Below are 25,774 nucleotides of genomic sequence, written 5' to 3'. Positions count from 1 at the left end.
GACGGTATTCAACTGTCACTACACTGAAGCTATCCGAACTATCCCTACTATAGCTATATACTAATGTCAAGATCACTGACATTACTGACTACACTACACTGAAACTCTAGCTGCACACTATGAAAAGCTGAATGATGGTCCTCCTCACTACACTCACACTATCCCTAGACTGACACTAAACTAATATTCTACACTGACAATTGAAGCAAAATAGCACAGTATAGCACACTAATAGCACTGAACAGAGCCCTGTTCCATCTCTCTCCACACCAAAATCACAGTGAAAATGGCTGCCATTGAAAGAATATTTTTATACTGTGGGGCGGGAATGAGCCATGATTGGATAAAGTCATGATGACAGTGTCCAATCATGACTCTGACAGTGCTCTGTGCCCTGATTGGCTGAAGCTTTCACTGCTTCAGCCAATCAGGGCTTGCAATGCACTGTTTAACGCCACAATGCATTGTGGTCGGGGGCTGAAGAAACGGTCGAATGACCCGTTTGTTCGGCTGTTAGCCAAACGTCCGAACAACGAAAGTTCAGCCCGAACTAATGCCTGGGCTGAACCGTTCGCTCATCCCTACCTACAGGTAAGCCTATAATAAGGCTTAGATGTAGGTAGAGTGAATATCTCCTAAACTGTACAGGTTCGGGAGATATTCACATTACGTCACCGGCGCATGCACTCTAAAGAGACGATATAACCATGCCATTCCTTCAGAGCTTTGTGCCACGGTCCATGACCAATTAGATAGCCGGAGGATGCAAACCCGGAAGGAAGACCAAGATGGAAGCATCTGTCAGCAGTGACAGCGTGGCATTGGAAGGCTACATTCTAAGGTAAGTATTTCATAATGTGCCAGTATGCAATGATACTAGCACATTATGCCTTTACCTTGCAGGGTTACAAAACAATTTGGACTGCATGGCCGCTGGTGTTATTAACAGCCATGACTAATCTGATGTCAGTGGTATTCCTTATAAACAAATGCTAGTAAAAAAAAAAAAAAAAAACAGTGTGCGGGTCCTCCCCAAATCCATTCCAGGCCCTATGGATTTTGAGGGGAACCCCACATCAAAATTAAAAAAAACATTCACCAAAAAGTGCTCAAAGGGTTAATAAAAATACAACACCAGTTTTGGACAAGTGCCTTATTAAAAAAAACAAAAAAAACAGAAAAACCCTGACCCGAACAAAAAAATCTCGCCCCATAATGACACTCGCCCAATGAGAGTGGGTGGTGGACTCTTCCTCGGCATCCTCACGTTCAGCACAGGGCTATGGGCTTTGCATTGGACTTGATGATGTAATTTAGATTTCAATGATTTTCTGAATAAACAATGCTAAAAATACAAAACAAACTGGTACATTGACACAATATTGAAAAGGGAAAAAAAGTCGGGACTTTAAATGAGGTGTAGGACGTGTAGGTCCAATGCCTCCATCCCTAATATGAGGAGAAAACAAGGGTTTTTTTGGGACTTTAAATGAAGCATGTAAAAAGGAAGCAAATACACACTGTGTGTCTTTAAAGTGTTTATTTCATATGGGAATACAGATAGAGTAAATACACAATGCAGGTATAAAAATGTACATAAATAGATACTGTAAGTTCATATATGTACACATGTTTTCATGGCATGGAGGTACAGAGGGCAAATGCCCAATACTGACATCAAAGTTCACATGATATAGGAACCAAAAATTGATTTATATATCTGTGACATCGTCAGACATAATTGATGGCTAGGTAGATAATGTTCCAAGATATAATATAGCTGTAGCATCAACAAGGCTCAACGCGTTTCATGGATACGTCTACTCATCGAGAGCCTATGCGACAGAAGTATCTATAGAATATATATAAAGGTGTAATGAAAACCCCCTTGTTTTCTCTTCATATTAGGGATGGAGGCATTGGACCTACACGCCCTACACCTCATTTAAAGTCCCAAACTTTTTTCCTTTTTCAAACAAATCCAGAGATGGAAGCATGCAATTATGGACTGCATATTCTGATACATGATACTATGTGTCAGAGTTATTTGTTTTACTTGTTTATATAAGGTTTGGGCATGGGATTACTCATTGGTAACATTCCCAGCACTCTTTCCATGTTTTCGCATTACTTGCTTACAACAATTAACATTTACTATCTGGATGGTGTTGTGTTCATGCGTGGTTGGTTGGTCACGCGGTTTAGCTGTGGCTTTTTCTGTCCCGGGAGCTGCGATGTGCACCGGCATCCTCCCCCTGTGCCTTTGGTATCTGGGGGGTTTGGGACGGATGCTCCACTGCGCATCGATGCCACGCCCCCAGCACCATGCGTGTGAGGTCAGTATTGACGTCAGTATTGACGTCATCGCGCCGACGCCTTGTGTTTTCCATCTGCGTCTTTCACGAGGGAGCATTTAGCGCAAACTGCAGAGTGGTTATACCACTCAGGTGTTGACGCCACCCCTCCATCATTCGCCAGCGTGACGTTGGTGGTATATATACCTCTCAGTCGGAGCAGGCCATCTACCTGGCTGGTTCCTTCTGGGGTTTTTGCACACTAGCTGGACTTTGGTTCTGCTGGTTGTTGCATCGATGCAACATTGTGCTAAGCTCTTTTTGGTTTGAGGATTCTACTTTGGTGGTTAGTTCTATTCCATTCACTCACACTGTTCCCCTCCTTTATTTGGAATATATCTGATCACATTGGTTTAATTTACTTTCCAGTCAGAGGTTTATCACCATCGCTTTTTCATTTTTTATTCCTTTCATCACTTTTTCAGGAGTCACATCGGGTTCATCATTATTTACAAATTTCTACAATTTTTTATTATTGTTATACTTTTACACATATTTATTACTTGTTGCCAGATGTCCCTGTTGATGAATCATACACTATCACCGTCTGTCATATGGGGATTAAATTCCCAGTGTCACTCATATTTCAACATTGTCAGATGTTGCATCATAGTTATACTAAAACACAATGTGGGGTCCCCCCCCAATCCATACCAGGCCCTTTGGATCTGGTATGGATTTTAAGGGGAACCTCACGCCAAAATTTAAGACAGTAAATGGTACATGGTACCCCTACTCATTCATCAAAAAGTGCTCAAAGGGTTAATAACAAAAATACAACACCAGTTTTTGACAGGTCCCTTATTTTAAAAAAAAAAAAAAAAAAAACATAAAAATGCTGACTCGAACAAAAAAAAAGTCACCCACCGAACACGTTTGTTCCCATCCAGGGACACATCTGAATGACAGGTAGTCATTAGGGATGGGCCGAACAGACCCCTGTTTGGTTCAGACCAGAACTTCCGAACACCGCGAACCTTCAGACCCGAACAACGAAACCCATTAAAGTCAATAGGACCCGAACGTCAAATATCAAAAATGCCCATTTTGAAGGCTTAAATGCAAGTAATTAGGCATACAATGGTTATAGGTGTCCGGGTCCTGCCCTGGGGGACATGGATCAATAAAAAAAGTTTGTGAAAAACATAATTTTTAAATGAGCAGTGATGTTTTGATTTTTAAAGTGAAAGCCTAACAATGAAAAATTTCTTCCAATATAGTGCCAGGGGGGTCCCCTTAGTCTAACTATACAGTGGCAAATTTGTACCACGTCTAGAATCTGCTGCAGCAATAATTGAATTTATAAAGCCAAAAAAATGAAATTTTTCCTGCAAGCTGCCTTCATTTTGCTCAGCAACAGCTGGGGAGCCAGTGGGTATGATGAGGCCACAATGTAGTGCATTAGGGACAAGATTAGAGATTTTTTGGATACATTCTGGTGTCACTTTGACTTTGGATAGAAGTAACGGGTGCAGAAAAATTACTCTTTGGATGTCGGTGGCGCCTTCCCGCCGTAACCCTATAGAGATAATCTTGATGAAAGCAAGAATTTGCCTTGCTGTAAAAAATTGCAATAATATGCACCTGTCAAACGGGTGCAGAAAAATTGGCCTTTGGGTGTCGGTGGTGCCTTCCCACCATAACCCTATATAGGTGCCCTTGATGAAGGCAAAAAAAAATTGCAATGATATGCACCTGTCAGAAAAATTGGTCTTTGGTTGTTAATTGTGCCCATGAAACCTATACCAAAAACATTCTTCCAGGTTAAATGATTGAATGCCCTCAAAGCTAGGCAGCCTGCTGCCCCCTGTTGTAGAATCTCATATTAGCCAATGTATTTCATATTATTTATATTGAGTTGCATATGTTTTATTGATAATATAATTATTATTATTATTCATATTATTATTATATAGTAGTGGTTTTATCAATATTATTATTCAATAAGTAAAGCAACAATTATCAATCTTTAATAATGTATACTGTGTTTTCCAGATTTAGAAATTCTTCATTTTTAAGTGTTGAACTTTAAATGACCTCTGCTTTATGACAAGTACTTGTACACAGGTGTTCTCGAAAAGCAAGGGGATATGCATGGTAAGTCAAAATGTTGGAACCAAAATGGCCACCAAACAGCATCTGGAGGGATAAATAATATCAAGATGTCAGAAAGTCTGCACGGATACATAGTATCAAGATATCATGGTGTTCATCCATGTTGGGAAGTGATATCTAATTTGTAGTGTAGTGAGCAATCGTCCAAAATAGCTTACCAAGGTCACTGCTGGGAGAGAATGGTAAGGTGAACTGCAGCGTCAGACGTTTGAAAGGCAATGGGGAGCTGTGCCCGGGGAAGCCAGATATACCGCTCCGTACACATGCACGCTGTCCGCCACCAGCGTCACGCGGGCACGGCTAGAGAGAGGAGGAGCTTCGACGCCGGCGGTATAGACCGCCCTTGACGGACGCTCACTTCCCCCGCCAAGCCGGCTGAGATAGCAACGTCACGTGCTTGACGTGATAGCGTCAAAACCAGACGGCACACGAGAAGCAGGAGGCGTGGCGCCGATGCGCTGTGGGAGAGCCCCCTCCCCCCAAGGCTAAGCACAGGGGACGGAGGGGACATAAACACGCAGAGCGCATCGCAGCTCCCAGCAAAAGACGGAAAGCAGACCCAGGACATACACCTCAAAAGGGAGAGGAGTTCAAAGCACAGAAATCTGTGCTGAATCCTCTCACTGATATGCAAAGGAGACCAGTGTCTCTAGAGCATAAGCCCAGAATAATAGTTGAATATGCCGGGCTGAATGATCTCACACCTGGGTGACAGGGAAAAAGAGGAGGGCTGTCAGTCCAGTCTATGAACCTCCATCCCTAATATAAGGAAGCACTGGGAAGGTTTGGGACTTTATATGAGGCACATATAGAATGTGCCTGCATCCCTATTTGGAGGTTGTGGGAAAGTTTGGGACTTTAATTGAGGCCATAGACATGGTGGAGATAGATTCAATAAAAGTACACATTTATTGTCATAAAATCATGAAAACAAATCAATAACAAAAACCACATAGGTAAAACACATTATAATAAATGTAATTTCATGTTTGTTCATACACACTATTGAAAGTGTGCATGCAATACAGGCAACTGGGGTACATCCGAGTATAGTAGCCAAGTGCCCCACAGTGGTCTGATTGATCAGTAACATTCTAATAAGTTCATAATGGTACAAAGTTATGTTGAAAATACTTGCAAATGAGACAGTGAGACCAACCATTGCAAAATCAGAACAAAAAAAGAAATTGTGAGGAATTTCATCGGGGTGTAGAGAGACATCCCAAGACCACCCAAAATGCCCAAGACAGATGGTAACAAGGGGGGCTTTGTATCTGCATCCCAAAGTAGTAATTCCCGACGCGTTTCGTGTGTTTCACACTCATCAGGGGCGGGTGCTGATAATGTGTCTTATTGTGTCGATTCTGAAGGAGGTTCTGTTCACTCCTACGTTCTGGCTCGCCATTTTGTTATGGAAATTTGGTTATACGCAGAGCACACAGCCAAATCTCCTGTTTCTAATCATAATAACAATTTCGTCTAATGATATAAATGCATCTCACCTTTTGATCATATGTCTCTCCTTCTGATGTAGCCCCTCCTCACAAATGTGTGTGCCCCATGCTCACAAATAGACACAACCTTAAGTTTCCAGTTCCAACATCACACTGCCTGCTCAGCCGTGTGCTGACTCTTTATTAGCATAACAGGAAGTCCCAAAGCTCGAGGGTTGGGCTTCCAACAGCCGAACACCTCTTACAAAGCTTGTGACCTCACAAGAAATGGACACAGGATATGACCTCACAGGATTTGAATGACCATATAAGGATTTAACAACAACACAATACAACAACCAATGAACAATGACTACAGGAGTCTTATGGGTGTGTCTGAGCAGAGACAGGGTGCATGCATGCTTTTAGAAGCCACATGGCTTTCAAACATTAACTCTGTCTCCAACCAGAACAACCCAAAAGACTCCCGTATTTCCGTTGATAGAAATCCCTATTATACATTGTTCCAGAGAACAATGTATACCTGGATTATTCTACTGTCTTTGTGGACAAGAGATTATCGGCAGGCGTACACTCATTGGGCCACAAATGTGTTGATCAGGCACACAGGGGCAACATGAGAGCACACTCGTTAAACCGATAATGTCTTTGCAGAGCGAACACACCCCCACCAGACGATCGTTCTGTGCATCGCACAGGGGCCCTTAGCTGGCGGACACGTCCCCACTCCGCAAACATTTCTCTACATCCCCAAAGAGCTTTTCACTACCAAACAGATCTCAACCAGCATCAGTCTACCCCAGTCAGCTCTTTTTAATGCGGACTGCAAGAGGACAGACACTGGGAGACTCTTATGACAATACATTAATATAACATTTTCCACAACAGTGTAGTGTCCAGTGTAGGAATCAGGTAGGTCAGTGTAGCTATTAGGTAGGTCAGTGCAGGAATCAGGTAGGTCAGTGTAGTGGCCAGTGCAGGAATCAGGTAGATCAGTGAAGGAATTAGGTAGGTCAGTGTAGTGGCCAGTGCAGGAATCAGGTAGATTAGTGTAGTGGTCAGTGTAGGAATCAGGTAGGTCAGTGCAGGAATCAGGTAGATCAGTGTAGTGGTCAGTGTAGGAATCAGGTAGGTCAGTGTAGTAGCCAGTGCAGGAATCAGGTAGATCAGTGCAGGAATCAGGTAGATCAGTGTAGTGGTCAGTGTATGAATCAGGTAGGTCAGTGCAGGAATCAGGTAGATCAGTGTAGTGGTCATTGTAGAAATCAGGTAGGTCAGTGCAAGAATCAGGTAGGTCAATGTAGTAGCCAGTGTGGGGATCAGGTAGGTCAGTGTAGGAATTAGGAAGGTCAGTGTAGTGGTACACATTATATACAGTATACATTAAATTGCGGTCATACTGCACTTAGATGATGCTGCTCTCTCTGTCCTTTGTGTTCCCAGTGTCCGATCCCCCCCCCACCCTGGCCTTACTTACCCTCCTACACCCCCATCCTCTCCTTACCTAAGTACCTTCTCCCCCACCCTGCCCTCACCCCAGCCTTACCCAAATCCCTAACTCCCCCTGCCCCACCTCCCAAACCGACCCTCTATCTACTCTTCCTAGGCATAGGTATCGGTAATTGGTATCAGCAAGTACTAAAGTATCGGTACTCATACTCAGTGTTAAAAAAATGGCATTGGTGCATCCCTAGTTATAAATTTATATCCATATTGTATGTTTAAAATGTTTTTTGGTCAATTTGGGATTCCTACAGAACCAAACTGCTAAAGAATATGCTTTTATTTAATTTATCTTTTATATTTATTATAATTGTAACCTAACCTTTGTGTATGCACGGTTCATGTTTTGTTTTTGTTTTTCAGCTTTTCTGCACAATGAAGCCGGCTTGGTGGTTTTCGCTCCATCACCACACAGAGCCCAGCTGGGAGAGAACTTTGTACTGCCGTGTTCTTTCAAAGTCGATGACCCTTCAATAAACATTCAGTTCTTCGCCACGTTGTGGCTTTTCCAAGGCAATGAGGTTCTAAGGCTTGACAACAAGGGGACATTGTCCCAACCGAGAATGTCTATTAATCAACAGGACATCACCAAAGGAATCGCTAATATGGAAATCAGAAACGTCACCCTCTCTGACATTGGAAAATATAGATGTATAATAATCTACAGTCCACAAAAGGAATTCAAGGATATTGACCTCAGTGTTTATGGCAAGTATTATATATTGTACAAACATCAAACAGCAATGTATGTAGTGAACGCACCAATCATTAAAGCAGCTAGCACATAAGGTGACTGTACCAACCCTTGTATTCAATATAATTCAGTAAATGTGCAGCGCTAGATGAAAGTGATAGATTATTATAGCAAAACAAAAGTATATATGCAATGAACCCAATACTCCTGAGATGTAAATACATATACCGTAGTTAAGACAAGAAGTCCATATAATGAGAGATAGACAGCACTGGATAAATTCCATGATTAACAGCGCTTGCTAAATAAGGTGACAACGTACACACAATATTGAATACAATAAAATACAACTGTGGAAAAAACTGTGTTAAAAATAAAAATTATCAAATAAAATTAAAAACAATCCCTTGGGGGCGTGGTCAAGATGGCGACCAGATAGGACGTCTGGGATAGAGCTCCGCACACTGCAGGCCTTAAAATCCATTAGTTTGTGGACTAACAGTTTTTTACTGCCCCGAGGGGTTGTGGCTGAGGCTGGGCACAGAGGCGAGGAAAGCTGGAGCCTGATGATGGTGGCAATTCGGCTCCCGGGTGACACTGCCGGACAAGGATTCTGAGGGAGCTCCGCCGTCCCTTACTGCATCCATAGGAATCCTACCTTAAACCCGAGAGATTCCTCCTAAAACTGACCTGGGGTGGCGGTGCTCTGTTACCGGCGGCGGAGTGGAGGAGATTCGTAGGTGTGGACCGTCAGATGAAGCCGCTGTAAGCTCTCGGCCGGCTCGGGACGTTCCGCCATCTTGCGGCCTGTGCGGCCTCGCGATCCCCGGCCTCGGGTGCCGTGAACGGCCGTGGAGTGGCCGCATCGATCCATCCGCTGTGGCTGGCGCCGCTGGGAAGCAGGGGGAGGCCCGGAGCGGAAGAGAAGAGACATACACGCCGCCTCGGAGGCCCTCGGCCGGCTCATTAATCTGGAAGGGATCCGCCATTCTGAGGCCTACGAGGCACTCGCGATCCCCAGCCTCAGGTGCCGCGATCGGCGGAAGAGGGGCTGCTACACGCCCAGCAGAGGTGCCCTCCGGAGGGGAGAGACGGAAGGACTAAAGATAAGACCTGCTGGAAGGTGAGAAAGACGGGGATATACGGAGGGCGGAGGATATATACTGTAAACTGGCTGCTGAGGGACCCTTACCTGTTACATAGTACCTGGCAGACTGAAAACTGGGCATGCGAAGAAGAACCTGTGGCGCACAGAAACAAAAGGCCCCTAATACATCGCCACCAGCACAGGGCCCACAAGGAACAGTGTGTTCAAACATGGCCTCGCAAACAGATCACACAGACACTCAGGCTGAGTCCTCCCAGATGGGAGAGGATCAGTTTCAAGCATTAATGCAGGCTATCACGGGTTGTCAAACTACCCTAACTACCAAAATAGAGCAAATACAGTCAGAAATGGGCCTAATAAGAAGGGATATGGACAAATACAGAGACAGGCTGACGGAAGCTGAAAGGAGGGTAGGGGAGAATGAAGATGAAATCCGAGATCACGGCGCCTCCATTCGTATACTGCAAGTTAAAATGAAAACGCTGGAATCGCGTGCGGAAGATCAGGAAAATAGAAATCGCAGGAATAATCTGCGCTTGGTGGGACTTCCGGAAGGGGCGGAGGGAAGAGACCCGGAGGCTTACACGGAGCAGTTGCTGCGCAACCTTCTCCCGCAGGCACCATTCTCTGCACACTTTGCGGTGGAGCGAGCCCACAGAATGCCGTCAACTCGGGGCCCACCGGGAACACCTCCACGCACCTTCATATTTCGTTTATTGAACTTTAGAGATAGAGATCTGATCTTAAGGGAGGCACGGAAAGTAGGAGAGTTGCGCACTGAGAACGCGAAGATAATGCTATTTCCTGACTACTCCGTGGAAACACAGAGGCAACGCAGGACATTCGACCAGGTCAAGGCCCAAATGCGCGTTAAGGGACTAAAATACAGCATGTTATTCCCTGCACGACTCAGGGTAGTGGATGGCGAAACTACTAAATTCTTCACCTCCCCGGAGGAAGCAGCCAGATGGCTTGAATCCCTGCCACGCAATCACTGATACGGCATATGGAGTGCACCGAGCCTAACCCTCCATCTACCTGGTGATGACCGGTGATAAGACTTACAGTTTGCTATCTCTAATAATCCCCACCTCTATTGGTAAATGACACACTGTCCGGGCACTATGGCATACATGAATCCTGAGGGACCTGATTATTTGGGGGGAGTATTGCCGAACAGCTAACCAGGCAATAGGGGATGGATACTTGTTTTGCTGAACAGTCCTGTGTCGAAGGAATGGGGGGATCGATGGGGGTGCGTTAAATATGAACTGCTGGAATGTATTCCCCCCCCTTCTGGTTTTTGTCCTGGGGCTCCTCTCTCCCCCCTAAAGGGACTACTCAGATGTTGGCAGTCCTGACAGACGGTATGGACTCATGGGACTTTGTTGCTGTATTTACTGACTCTAGGGCTGATGAGAAGAAAAGAGAAAAAGGGGAGACTGCGAGACATAGTGCCCTACATAACCAATATTCATCCTGTTATTAGAGATGGGTGGTGGAGGGAAGGGTTAATGGTGGAATTCTGTTAAGTGGTCTGACTCTTCAAGAGGTCGCTAGGTGACTGCTTCTATTGTTTAACCAACTTTCTTTTACTTTTTACAGGTTTATAGAAACTACCATAGTTTGTAACTAAGATTGTACCCTTAGAAATATCTAAGTGCTAATGGCTGCTCTAGCGCAGACAGGTTGCTCAGGTCCACATGGAAGGGAGGGGGCCCTGGATATGGGGGATACTTCTCTTTTTTGTTTTGGTTTCCTTCTCCGGGTTTTTCCTTCTTTTTTATTAGGAATCTTTATTTTACCCTCCCCTTCTCGTTGTTTATTATCAGCATAGGCCTGCAGATGCAGTGAGTAGTGCGGTCTCTGATCTCACGCTAAGATAATTAAGTCCTAGGTGTGCCAACTGCTACACACCGCCCCCTAGGAGGTTCCTCCTGTTTAGTTTCTTTTATTTTGCTTGTTATGGGTACTCAAACACCCCGAGGTTTAATTAATGGGGTGTGGGGAGGGATGGGAGGGACGTTTTGTTTAGGTTGTTTAAAGTTAATTTTTGTTCTTTGTTTTTCGCTTCATAATTTAAGGGAAGACTACTATAGATGGCTTGACAATAGCAAAGGCATAGGATACATACTTCAGGCTGCCAGACTGGTCTTTGCCCATGGATGGAGGATGGGTCCCTTGGAGGGAGGGGGGAGGGATGGGAAGGAGTTATCCATATATTCTAACAATACATGGTTTTCCGAAAGAAATATATACCACATTGAGATATGGCTCAGCTGAAAATATTGTCATGGAATGTAAGGGGTCTTAATCACAAAATTAAACGCTCACTAGTTTTTGAATATCTTAAGAAATATACGCCCAGTATCTGTATTCTTCAAGAGACACATTTGATGGGGGGCAGAGTGTTGGGGTTAAAGAAACCATGGGTGGGACACCATTATCATGCCACATACACTAACTACGCCAGGGGGGTTAGTATATTGATCCACAAATCACTCAATTTTGAACCCCTTGATATTCTCATAGACCCAGAAGGTAAATACATAATAATCCACGCTAATATAGAAGCATTGGCAATGGTCATAGTGGGGGTATACTTGCCTCCACCGGCTAACATTTCCCTACTGCAGAAGATCACTACTATAATTGCGCAATTCCCCACGGATAATGTAATTCTCACGGGGGATTTTAATATCACACCTAACCCGTCAATAGATAAAATGTCCCCGGACCCAGCTACAGACTCTGCGCTAACTAGATGGGCGCAGGTGCTGGGATTAGAGGATGTGTGGCGTTGGAAACATCCAACAGAACGAGTTTATACATGTCACTCTTCCTCCTACAACTCATTATCACGTATTGACCTCCTTTACGCAAGCTCACCCATGCTTCCCAAAGTTATAAATATTGATACATTGCCGAGGGGAATTTCTGACCATTCCCCGCTATTATGCATACTGCAAACCTCCACTCCACAGGCGGACAGAATCTGGCGACTCTCCCGATTCTGGATTGAACATCCTACCATAGAAATTGAGATAGTAAAAGAGATAAAACAATTTTGGTTGACCAACGCGGGTTCCTCCACTCCGGGGATAATATGGGACACTTTTAAAGCATACATCAGAGGCTGCTATATGTCATCCATAGCTAGAGAGCGCAGAAATAATAAGATGCTGGTGGAAGAGGCAGAGACCAAAGCCCGAGACTTAGAGACCAGATACACCCTCACGGCCAACCCTATTATAGCACAAGACATGAAGGTTGCCTATCGGGAGGTAATGCTACTGAGGGTAGCCAAGGCAAACAAACGCCAACTAGCCCAAACTCAAAGAATATTTGAGCAAGGGGAAAAAACAGGTAAGCTTTTGGCCTGGTTGGCCAAGGAGCAGTCCCCTGTGTCAACCATAGCTCGTATCCGTAAGAATGACGGCACCCTAATATCAGACCCTGTGGGGATAAATGCTTGCTTTGCTGAGTATTACTCGTCCCTATACTCATCTAGGGCACAATACTCAGCGAGGGAACTCTTGGAATTCCTAGACGAAATAACACTTCCGACCCTCACGGCTGCGGCACGGGAGGACCTCGAAGCTCCAATAACCTTGGAGGAGGTCCAACGGGCTCTCAGCTCTTTACAAACGGGGAAAACACCGGGACTGGACGGCCTTCCTCCTGAATTTTATAAACAGTATATGGGCGAGGTGGCGCCTAGGATGCACACAATGCTTACAGAGACCCTGCGTACTGGGGAGATTCCACAATCCATGTCACAAGCCATCATAGTGGTCCTGCCAAAGCCCGGGAAAGACCCCCAACTATGTCCCTCATATCGACCTATATCTTTACTTAATTCGGACGCGAAGATTTTAACCAAAATTTTGGCCCAGCGGTTAAACAAAATAATACTTGACCTAATTCATGGAGATCAATCAGGTTTCATGCCTGGAAAGGGCACAGACATAAACATCCGTAGGTTGTTTGCTGTCCTGGCCTCCGGGGAGGAGGATACCCGAGACGAAGTTGTGGCCTCTCTGGACACGGAGAAGGCCTTCGACTCTGTTGAGTGGAGCTATCTATGGGAGGTCCTCCGCAGATTCGGGTTTGGCCCGGTCTTTATCTCCTGGGTCGGGATGGTATACAGGGCCCCTACAGCCAGAGTTCGCACAGGTACTGTACTTTCCCCGACCTTTCCTTTGGGTAGGGGAACCAGGCAGGGGTGCCCGCTCTCACCGGGCCTTTTTGCCCTGGCAATAGAGCCGATGGCTGCCCTTCTCAGGGCCACACCCGGGGTTAGGGGAATTCCGAGGGGTCTTCTACAAGAAAAGGTGTCGTTATATGCTGACGACACCTTACTATATCTTAAAGATGACGGTGTCTCCCTACCGGAGGCTCTTTCGGTAATTAATAGATTTGGGAAATTCTCTGGTATATGTATCAACTGGGGAAAGTCGATACTGTTTCCCCTGCGGGCGGGGTCTACTCCCTTGCAGACGGATGGACAACTCCGTAGGGTTTCCCAGTTTAGATACCTAGGGGTAGAAATACACCTAGATTTAAAAAAATATATCAGCTTAAACTTAAACCCCGTGGTTCACCACCTATCCCAAAGATGTAACACATGGAGATCCCTACCACTGACCCCGGTTGGCCGTGTCAACTTAATCAAAATGTCAATTTTACCTAAATTTACATACCTATTCCGGCAAACCCCGATCCCCATATCAATGACCTTTTTTCGACATTTAGATAGCATTATCACCTCATTCATTTGGAATGGGAAAACTCCTAGAATAGCCAGGGCAACATTGCAACTACCAGGAACCTTGGGGGGTCTGGCCTTACCATGCTTCCTAAACTACTATTGGGCAGCGGTACTGGTAACGGTAAAATGGTGGTTCTCAGAAGAGACGGCTAATCCGGCAGCTTCCTTGGAGGCGGCGCTGATCGGCTCCTGTGCAGAGTTGAGGAACTTGGTGCATAGAGGCCCCAGATCCAACCCAGTTGTGACCTGTCCCATAAAAACAACCCTTAAGGTATGGGACACTGTTAATACGCTATTTCGGGGACCTACTAATTGGTCCCCAGCAACTCCCCTGTGGGGTAACCCCCGCCTGCCTCACTTTCACTCCATCCCTGACCCGGTTGTGTGGGCCGGATGTGGAATCACGACCCTGGGGGATATAGTTGCCCAGGGACAACTAGTCACATTTGATGCTTTAAAAAGAGAAAAGGATCTACCCAACCATATGTTCTTCAGGTTCCTCCAGGTGAGGCATGCGTTCCGATCCCAGTTCCCCGGCCCGCTGACTCTGGAGGAGACACCGATAGAAAGTGTATTGAAAAACCAAGATGGCGGAAGAACACTGTCCGCCGTCTATAACCTACTTGTGACTCGAGATACATCTAAAGTCTCCCAGCTATGTGAGCGATGGAGGGTGGATGTTCCGGAGTTGACGGACGAGGACTGGGAAGAGGGAATCCAACAATACCTACCCTTGACAATTTCAGCAAGGGATAGATTCATGCAGCTGAAATTCCTACATAGGGCCTACTACTCTCCAATACGCCTGGCGAAAATATACCCCGATAGAATAGCGAGGTGCCCTGGATGTGGGTCTGGGGATGCCGATTTCTTTCATGTGGTCTGGTCCTGCCCCGGAGTGGTGGAATTCTGGCAAAGTATACTTGCTGATATCAATTCTATAGGGGGACTGCAAGTCCCATACAGCCCAATACCTCTTCTACTAGGTATTTGTGATTTTCTAGAAGTTTCATGGGGGAAGAAACTGTTCATTTTTTACACCACACTATATGCCAGAAAAGCAATCCTACTGCAGTGGAATCAATCCCAACCGCCCACTAAACAACTCTGGCTATCTCTGGTAAATAAGGCGCTACCATTATATAAAACGACGTATATGGGCAGGAACTGTCCAAAAAAATTTGAGAAAATTTGGGCAGCATGGGTGAAGGCCAAACACCTGTCTATTGAATGAAATGTGGGGTTCGGGCCCATGGGGATTGGCGGTGACTAGCTCCCAGGACTTCTCAAAACTTTACACAGATGGGCGAGGATGTTCTAAAGTGAAAGGTGGGATCCCCTACACGTACATCATATATCTATACCCTTAATGAGTGTATTAATATCTTCTTCTGAAATGGATAACTATTGTGCCAATTGATTCTTACTCATACCAAGTCACATAAATGTTCTATGCATGTCATCTGTAATCAAATCTAATACGAAGCGAACTGTTTTTTTTTTTGTTGTTGTGAAAATTTAAATAAACTTCTATGTTAAAAAAAAAAAAAACAATCCCTTATACGTGATCCAAACAGTCAAGTTGAAACAAAGTAATTGTGATATAGTCCATGTATCAAACAATGCAATCCGTATTCCTGTGTAGCTGATCTGACAGGTACAACTGTAAGCTTGACTGCATACTGACGTGGAGATTTAGCTATACGTAATCAATCTCACCTGCGCTAATAAGCGCCCTTTTCGTCTAATGGTATAATGCAACTTACCTATCACTCTATTTCCAGCATTTCCCAATGAATAGAGATGACCACAGCTTACATCCTCATCTCAGCACGACTGCCCTCTACTGAGCAGTGCACTGGGTCTTTTATTCAGACAACAAAAGGAATCACAAACAGGACGCTATGGCCCCAACAGCCAATCGCTTCCTCCATGGGAAATGACCTCACTGGATATGAATGTCAACACAGGAAATCCTTCCAACAGAATGAGTTTATACAACAACCAATGGCTAGGGGAGTCTTATGGGCGTGTCTGGGCAGGCACAGTGTGTATGTTTTACCTGGAAGCCATGTTCTTCAACTAAACAAAGGAAGCCACATGGCTAACAAACATTAACGCTGTCCCTGACCTCCAGTTTTTACCGTTTTTCGTGAATCCTTATTCTGATTTGTTCAGAGAACAAAGCATATCCAGACTATACTACCGTCCACTGTGGATGGGAGATTATCTGCAGGTGTACGCCATGGCACTCCAAAAATGTTGATCAGGCATACAGGGGTGACACAAGCACACATCCGCTAAACCAATAATGTCTTTGCAGAGCGAACACATCCCCTCCAGCCGATCGTTCTGTGCATCGCACAGCGGCCCTTCGCCGGCGGACATATCCCCACTCTGCAAACACTTCTCTCCAACCTCAGGAAGTTTTCCACTACCAAATGGATCTCAAACAGCGTCAGTCTGCCCCAGTCAGCTCTTTAGAGCGGGTTGCCTGAGAACTAACACTGGGAGACACTATGAAATACATATTAAAATAAATCTTCATAAAATTTCCACAACAACATAGACCTCTCAATATTCAAAGGCTGTGTAGCACATTCCTTCCCAGAGGTAAAGACAGACAAAGACAGGATTTAGGTCCCTACTCACCAGACGTCATTGAGCCTCTCTGTCTTACGATAGTAGAATTCATATTGGGCTTGTATGGTCACCGTGACCAATTGCAGATTTCAAGCCGGGACTCCCGTCCTCTATGTCTGAGGGTACTAGATATCCCAAGTGCGGGCTTCCACAGACACTTGCTCGCTCTCTCTCCCTCATAATAAGGAGTCAAATCCAGCCTGTGTAGTCACCGTAACCGGATAAGGGTAGCCGCCCAACACCCGTTCCTTCCGCCCAGTAATGTGGGATACCACAAACGAAGACTCTTGTTTAGCAGGGTGAACCAGGAAAAAAGGAAAAAAATGCTCCTTATAGCGTACAAAAATCTTAATTTATTGTTTAAAAAACATCAGTGCAAGTTACCAATAGCCCAATGGCTACATAAAGCAAAAAAACAATAAAACTTGGTCTAGGGGTCAGCAGACACTCATCCTAAGACTCAGCTGAAACACACTGTGAGTCAAATCTTGACACGTTTCGTCATTGATATGATGTCATCAGAAGCTAGAGAGCATGGTGCATGACTCCATTTTATATGCCTAACCACCATGATGAGAGAAGTTTATTCAGATTGTAGTTGACAGTTGTGCTTTTAGCTCACCAGAAATAATAGATATTAAGGCATAATCTGATATCCATCAGGTATCACAAAGGTGCATAAAGAAACCTCCACACGTGAGCCTTCCCCCAAACATTGCATTCACCAAATGGAGGATATATACAAGCATCAATCAGTAGTCAGTGCTCAGTCTTCTTCAGGGAATGCCATAGGTAACAATGGCAGTTGTTTCCAAAATATTGCACTAGATGTAAAAAAGCTCACCAGCCAGGAGCCCAGAAAAAGCTTATACAGTGTAGTCATTATTGAATGACTTAAAATCCATAAAAGTATTGCATCATGATAAAACAAGCATAAGTGCACTTACAATGGTGGCCACCGCTCCAAGCACGTGGACATCAGCACATAGGCCTACAGGGGTTAATTTCTAGCTGAGGTATGCTTCTGGATGTTCTGCCCCATAAATGTTGTGGGGCAAGACAGCTCCCCGGCCAACATTAGGGTCATCTATTTGTATGAAAAAAAATGATTGAATGATTATGGGTGTGATAACACTGGTCCTTTACAGTACTTAACCACTTAAGGACCAGAAGGATTTACCCCCTTAACCACTTCCTGCCCAGCCTATAGCAGATTGACGGCCGGGAAGTGATTCAGTTATCCTGACTGGACGTCATATGACTTCCAGCAGGATAACAAGACAGCGCGCGCCCGCGGGGCATGCAGCACTGCGATCGGTGATGTGGTGTGTCACAAGTTTTGATCCGTTTTCTCGCCACTTTGAGTTTTTTCATCCTCTCACATATCCAGCTATTGGTACATGTCTATTTGTCATTTATATATTGTTCCCATTAGGACTCATAGATAATTTATTATCATGCAAAAGCAACTCTGTTTTTTATTGTTTTTTTGTCTGAGTACCAGTGGCGGCTGGTACTCCATTTTTTTAGGGGGGGCGCAAACCAAACCCCAACCAACCCCCCCCCCCCCCCCAAAGTCACTTGCCCATGATGGGGCCTACAGACAGACATACAGAGGGATAGATTGAATAGGACAGACAGATGGACAAATAGACAGATAGATAGACAGACAGACAGATATGCAGATATATAGATATGCAGTTAGACAGATAGATATACAGATAGATAGATATACATATGTAGTGGTGGGCTCACCACTTGGTTACTAGCAATCCGCCAATCACCCTGCTGCCAGACCCCCATCTAATGCCGCGTACACACGAGTGGACTTTATGGCAGACTTGGTCCGGCGGACCGGAGTCTGTTGGATAATTTGATCATGTGTGGGCTCCAGCTGACTTTTTTTTCCCAAAAGTTCGATGGACCTAGAAATGAAACATGTTTCAAATCTTTCCGACGGACTTTCCAGTCGAAAAGTTGCTCGTCTGTATGCTAGTCCGACGGACAAAAACCGATGCTAGGGCAGCTATTGGCTACTTGCTATGAACTTCCTTGTTTTAGTCCGGTCCTACGTCATCACGTAAGAATCCGTCGGACTTTGGTTGATCGTGTGTAGGCAAGTCCGTTCATTCGGAAAGTCCGTCGAAAAGTCCGCAAGACCTAGTCCATTGAAAAGTCCGCCCGTGTGTACGCGGCATAACAGTTAAGGCAATGAACAGTCATTTGTGCAGTTTTGTTACGTTTATTGCAGGATACAACTTGGGTGGAACAAAGGGTGATATGAGATGCCCATAGCATTTAGTGTATTGCAAAATACTACTTGGCAGCCTTGGCTTGAAAATTGATGCACACTAGTATTCCCAGTCTTCTTCTTCTGCAAAACTACTGAAATACTATTTCTTCACTTCCATTATGACAAGAAAGTATCACTCTGAATAATTCCACCTTGCAGACTATAACGGTATTGTCTTCAGTGAATCAAAGAGCCAGAGACCTACACAGCCTCTCCCCGGTGACTCAATGAATCAGGCAGCCATATAGTCTTTTGGAAGGCATTACCAATGCGCTAACCAGACCAGAGATACACGGTACTTCCCCCCGATGGCCTGACACATGGTAATAGGTGGACTACTGTTCCCAGCCAGCCCTTTACTGTCAATGCTGTGTTCCCCGGCCACAGCATTCTGCACTACTCTTGATAGCTTTTCCTCTCCTGTCTCTTTCACACTGACCTTCTCCACAAGTATAGTTCTGGGTCCCCGGTCACATCTACTTTCCTCCGCTTTACTGCTACTTCTTCCGTACTGATCTTCTCCAGCATACAAGTCCTTTGTTCCCCGGTCACAGCAGCTTGATACCTTTTCAGAGATGAAGATCTTTATCTAGGCTCCCTCCTAGTGGTTCCTCCATCTCTCCTCCACGCTCGCCGCATCCCCACGTGGGGATGCCTGGAAAAACAGCTTAATACTCCATACTGTCTTTTCCTGCACTTCAGAACTCCTCCCTGGCAGAAGATAATTGGTCAGGGCTGCTCACATGAGCTGCCTGCCACTTATACGTCAGGTCCAACTCCATTCCAGAAATATCTTTCTGGAAGCAGGGGAGGCATCCCTGAATCAGAGCACAGGTGACCAGATCCACCACTACACTGAACACTCCCAATCCCAAAATCAACAGTCAGGCCCAGCGTGCAGCATAAGCCTGCCTAAATTTACCTACACATATCCCTGAACTTAGGAAAAATCCTACTCTAGTACTTACCTTCAGGTAGAGAGTGCTACATTCACCCCCAACTAAAATCACAACTGTCCTCAGTTGTGGGAAATGAATTTGCAAAATACCTCCTTAATTAAGGAGGATAGGCATCCCATATCAATTGGTTGGATAAGGGAAAGGGAGAAAACACAACTTAAATGGGGTAACCTTGTATAAAAGTACAAAAATGACACATGTACACTATGACCATATACATTTGCACAAATTATACATCCTGACTGCAGATCCCTGCAACTAACATCACATACAATGGGAACCAGAGCATTGCTCCCTCGGGAGGAATACTCTGCTTACCACAGGTCTTCATCTGTTCCAACGGTGGAGATAGACAGCCGTCACATCCCAGAGTTTCCTAAAGGAAGACATAAACAACACACAACTAACTGTACAAACTAACTGAACATTAACACCTCACCAAACAGAGGGGGTTATAATCTTCGGTCTGGTGACAAAACAAACACACATTTTTTCAATTAGACCAGAAGTAGCATGTGGTTCCCTGCTAGGACTGTCACTCTAATGCCGCGTACACATGATCAGAAATTCAGCCAGCAAAAGACCGATGAGAGCTTTTGGTCGGAATGTATGCTCCATCGGACTTTTGCTGGCCGAATTCCAGCCAGCAAAAGATTGGGAGCATGCTCTCAATTTTTCGGTCGGAAAAAGTTCCTATCCGGAAATGCGATCGTCTGTAGCAATTTCGACGTGCAAAACATTGAACTTCATTTTCTCGGCTCATCATAGTGTTGTACGTTACCGCATTCTTGACGGTCGAAAGTTCAGTGAACTTTTGTGTGACCGTGTGTATGCAAGGCAAGCTTGAGCGGAATCCCGTCGGAAAAGCCATCATATGTTTTTCTGACCAAAATCCCCATCATGTGTACGCGGCATAAGAGACCTCCTGCAGAGTTCAGCCTAGGCAGACACGCCAATGATCAAACATATGTGCCCATGGGCGAATAAACCTTCTGTTTTTCTTCTAAGCAAAGTAGAAGCTCCGAAGCAAAGAAGTCCTTCTTTTTAAAGCAAGTGACAAAGGGGTTGAGCAGGAACAGCACATCCTAGTGTCCATGACATTGTCCTTGTCAGGCACCCTGAGTGGCAAACATCCTGCAATAGGAACAGTCATTAGGGAAACCCACCCTAACCTAGCTGCAATCCAGCAGTCCAAATGGGTACAATATCTCACCTGTGTCTACATAAACAGTAGTCCTGACTCACAGATAGTACCGTGGGTCCGGCAACCTCTTCTGACTGTCCCCTTCTCCTCTGACCAAGATGGAGTAGCTGCGTGTGTTCTGGCCCGCTTTAATGACCAGAACTTTATCTTTGTAGATGGCCCGTCCAAGCTTCCACTCTCGATAAATGTCCTGAAAATGAACCCAGACTTCACTCCCCGGCACCCGCTTTGGTTTAGGGATATGTAGATAATCCCAGATCATGTAGTTCTCCCACTGCTCCTGGGAGTTTTCAACGATTTCCATATCCTGAGCTGAAACATACGGGTAGTCCATGCCCCATTCCCGAGCAACCCTCCTCTGTACCTCCCTCTGGAACCAGGAGAGCCTGGGCAACTCTTTGCCCTTCTCCCTGCCATGCAGAACGCAGGAGTCAGAGGCCCTGCTGACCTGCTGACCCATTGGCAGTACGTGGGTGCTCCTGTAGAGAAAGCACCGGGCAAACTAGTAGAAAGTCTGCGAGGTTGGACTGGGGGGTTGCACTGGGCACAATGGTTCCTCCGGTGCTTTTGTTGAAGCCCCAGTAGATGGGGAGTTCTCTGAGACCCATTGCTCCTCATCACCAGAGGGATCCACCTCCTGCAGCCTAGGCTCCTTTCGGACAGGCACCGCAAGGGACTTACTTGAGCCCAGCTCCTCAGGGATTTCTTCCGGGGGCTGCCCACTGACACTGGCAACCTTCGGGCCCCTGGCCAGGCTGCGGGTCTCCTCAACATTCTCTTAGGCCTTAGCCTCTGAGAGCTCCGAAATAGATGAGCCAAGTGAGAGCTCCTTCACTGCGGGGGTGGGCGACGTATGGCCCTCTCCGGCCTTCTGGGTCACCTGGATCTGTGGCAAGCAAAGTCCGGTAATCAAACTGGTGGAGTAATATCGGACCTCTTGCTGTAGCGGTCCCAGGCGAGTCAATTGGTCCCCGCAGTGTCCGCACCAGGCCCAGGCGCTGACTCCAGCCATGAGTCTGTGACATCCCGGACAGAGCATGCATAACCGCTCCGTACCTGCAATCACTCCTAAGGCCAGTCCTCCGGTCAGCTCCAGTCGGATGCCTGTATTGATCAACACCTGATCCTGCACATCAGGCAACCACTGCATAGCGGGTGTGCTCTGATCACCTTCTGCCATCTTCTTCCACCTCGTGTCTGGCGCGCAGCACGCTGAACACTTGTTAGCTTCTCCTCTGGGGCGTGGCTCCACCCCCCCACTTGTTGGTTCAGTGTGCAAGGAACTGTAACCATACAATTTCAAAGTGCACCAGGGCCACACCTGGTAGCAAACATGTTGAATTGCAGGCTAATCTGGCAGCAGTCAGTATTGACACAGGAAAGTGTCTCCATTGTGATGTCCTACTGTAAGGGACTGACCCGCGCAGAACCCCGTCAACGACACCCCTTTGTGTCCATGTTACTAAGGGCAACAGTAGACATCCACAATCTCACTATCCACTCTCCACTGTGTTTGGCAGGATTTGTTACTATTGTGAGTGTCCATTAGTACAACTGGATGCAGGAGGTGCGCAGGCTGCGCTGATCCTGGATGGTTGCTATGGGCAACAGCACTTGGCAACAAACTTGTTTTGGTTGCTATGGGCATAATGACCTGTAACAAAGTCACTTAAGAGGCAAACACACAGTCCCTTTTTTCTCGGTGTATCCCAACAGGCAAAGTCTCCCCCGGCCGTTGACGGTTGCTAGGGGCGATGGCCAGCAGGTTAACTGTGAAGGTACCTCCAAAATGTAGCGGTGGGCTCACCACTTGGTTACTAGCAATCCGCCAATCACCCTGCTGCCAGACCCCCATCGATCAGTTAAGACAATGAACAGTCATTTGCGCAGTTTTGTTACGTTTATTGCAGGATACAACTTGGGTGGAACAAGGGGTGATATGAGATGCCCATAGCATTTAGTGTATTGCAAAACACTACTTGGCAGCCTTGGCTTGAAAATTGATGCACATCTAGTATTCTCAGTCTCATCCTTCTGCAAAACTACTGAAATACTATTTTTTCACTTCCATTGTAACAAGAAAGAATCACTCTGACTAATTCCACCTTGCAGACTATAACGGTATTGTCTTCAGCGAATCAAAGAGCCAGAGATGCATTATCTGTCTCTTTGGAATATTATGCAACCACATTGGGTGGTGTCCATTGTTAATTGATGGATAGCTGTTTCTATCAGTGGGCTTGAAATAAACCTTAGTGAGGAGGTCTCCACCATTCCTAAATATCATGACATCTAAAAAATAAATTCATAATTACTCCATTATCTTTTAGGTATGCTTTCGTCTGAAGCACACTCTGCTGCAAGAACTTATCAAGATACTCTCCTAGTCTAGCTGTCACTGAGGCTATTCCATTTATTATAAGATGGGCAGGCGGGCAGTCAGCATTTTTATGTGTCTTAGATAGAGTATATATGATGGGAATATAGCATGCGTTTGGAACCAGATATCTATAGCCGAGTGGGATGATAGATTTGTCTTTGGTAAGCAGAGATCTGAAATAATGTTCTACCAAAGATTTATAGACAATCTGCTACTGATACCCTGTTTCCCCGAAAATAAGACCTAGCGCGATTGTCGGTGATGGCTGCAATATAAGCCCTACCCCCCAAATAAGCCCTACCCTGTTTCCCCGAAAATAAGCCCTACCCTGAAAATAAGACCTACAAGGACTTTAACTAGGGCTTATTTGGGGGGTAGGGCTTATATTGCAGCCATCACCGACAATCACACTAGGTCTTATTTTCGGGGAAACAGGGTATGGAGGGGATCAGAAGGTACTCTGCACCAATTTATGAATGAACTTAATGAGAACCGAAATAATATAAAATTAACGTATCAATGGAGTAATTATGAAAATAATTTTTTAGATGTCACGATATACAGAGATAGTGGAGACATCCTCACTAAGGTTTATTATAAGCCCACTGATAGAAACAGCTATCTATCAATTATCCCTAGAGATGAATGTTTAGAAAAGGTGAAAGGAAATCAAGATACAGAGAGTCACCAATGGAGTTTTATCTCAGATTACCATGTATAGTTCTGAGAAGTGTAAGGCACAAAAAGATCTTTAAAGAAAAGAATAGCAGAGCATATAAGAAACATCTTAATAGGATTTCGTCACCACAATATATCCCTGAATTTTAAGAACATGCATAATAAGGATCCATCATTATTGGAATTTTGGGGTGAAGATGTGGTTCACCCCTCATGAAGAGGCACTAACATTATCAGAGACCTCTCCAGGAGGTAAACCAAGTGGATTCATATGTTGGGGTTCCTAACTCCAGTGGGCCTCAATTTTGAATTAGGCTTAAACTGCTTCATTTTTGACACTTGGTGGTGTTTGTTGAACTTGTTCATCTTGAATGTGAACATTATGGACTCTTTCATCATTTAATATTTTAATATGGTATTGTATGTTTTTGCGCTGCACTGCTTTTCTACTTTTACTGCTATTTGGGATTTGATCATTTGACCCTCAGTGTTCAGCTGCTGTTGCTAGGTTTTATTTGCGCTGATTGACTTGCTTTGTATACAAATGTGAGATAAGCCTTTGTGTTCTTTTTGGTCAGCAGTGGCTTTGGCCTTGAAACTCTCCCATGGATGCCATTTTTGCCCAGTCTCTTTTTTATTGTTGAATCATGAACACCTGAGGCACGTGAGGCCTGAAGTTCTTTAGATGTTGTTCTGGGTTCATTTATGACCTCCTGGATGAGTCCATGCTCTTGATGTCATTTTTGTAGGCCAGCCACTCCTGAGAAGATTCACATGTTCCAAGTTATCAACATTTGTGGATAATGGCTCGCCCCATGGTTCATTGGCGTTCCAAAGCCTTAGAAATGGCTTTAAAACCCTTCCTAGACAGATACATGTACATTACTTTGTTTCTAATCTGTTCATAGTTTTTTTAGATTGCGGCATGATATGTGGCTTTTTGTGATCTGTTAGCATGTTTCACTTTGTCAGATAGCTTCTATTTATATGATTACTTGATTCAACAGGTCTGGCAGTAACCAGGCCTGGGTGTGGCAAGTGAAATTTAACTTGGCTTAACAAAAAATTGTGGTTAATCAAAGTTCATTCATGATTCAGCATGGGAGGGGGCAAAGCTGTATTCTGGTGGGGGATGAGTGTAGCACCCTCTACTTTAGGTAGATAGATAGGTGCTAGAGTAGTGTTTTTGTTAGTACTGCCAGTGCAGGTAAATTTAGGCAGGCCTAGCGCTAGGCCTGTTTGTTTTTGATCTGGGGCCTGGGGAGTGGTTTAGTGTAGCAGCAGGTGGCTGACATGTACTTTATCTCTCTGGTGCCTCCCTTGTTTCCAGAGGGTTCTGGAAAAGAGGCAGGTGTCAGGTCACCTGGGACCAGGTGACAGATGCACTCTGTAGGAGTCGGAAGTGCACCACTAAGGTAGTGGACCATAGGACTGACTGCTGCGGATTGAACCCTGGAAGGTTCAGGAAGCAGGTCTACAGGATAACTAACATGGATCCCAGTGGGAGCTAGAGCTTAGATTCCCCAGGGCGCGGAGTCTAAGAGCCAGCAGGTGTTCACCAGAGCCTCTAGTGGTGAGGATGGACTGCGCTGCAGTCTGGCTCCAGGTCGCAGCCCCC

The 25,774-nt window shown here is 45.3% G+C and overlaps 2 protein-coding genes across 2 annotated transcripts in view; both read left to right on the top strand.

Annotated features, from left to right (window-relative positions):
- LOC141148558 (uncharacterized) overlaps window positions 1-25,774 on the top strand; it is a gene marked incomplete in the record, with an annotated part of 670,733 nt that overhangs the window by 466,493 nt on the left and 178,466 nt on the right.
- LOC141148560 (natural cytotoxicity triggering receptor 3 ligand 1-like) overlaps window positions 1-25,774 on the top strand; it is a 66,754-nt gene that overhangs the window by 15,121 nt on the left and 25,859 nt on the right. The window contains exon 2 of the mRNA XM_073636114.1: window positions 7,790-8,134. Within this exon, the coding sequence (XP_073492215.1) occupies window positions 7,790-8,134 (345 nt within the window). The remainder of the gene's footprint in view (window positions 1-7,789; window positions 8,135-25,774) is intronic.

Source organism: Aquarana catesbeiana, linkage group LG06 (genome assembly GCF_042186555.1).
Source record: "Aquarana catesbeiana isolate 2022-GZ linkage group LG06, ASM4218655v1, whole genome shotgun sequence".
Classification (NCBI taxonomy): Eukaryota; Metazoa; Chordata; class Amphibia; order Anura; family Ranidae; genus Aquarana; species Aquarana catesbeiana.
Note: the sequence above shows the minus strand (reverse complement) of the source record. Positions and strands in the feature narration are given on the sequence as shown.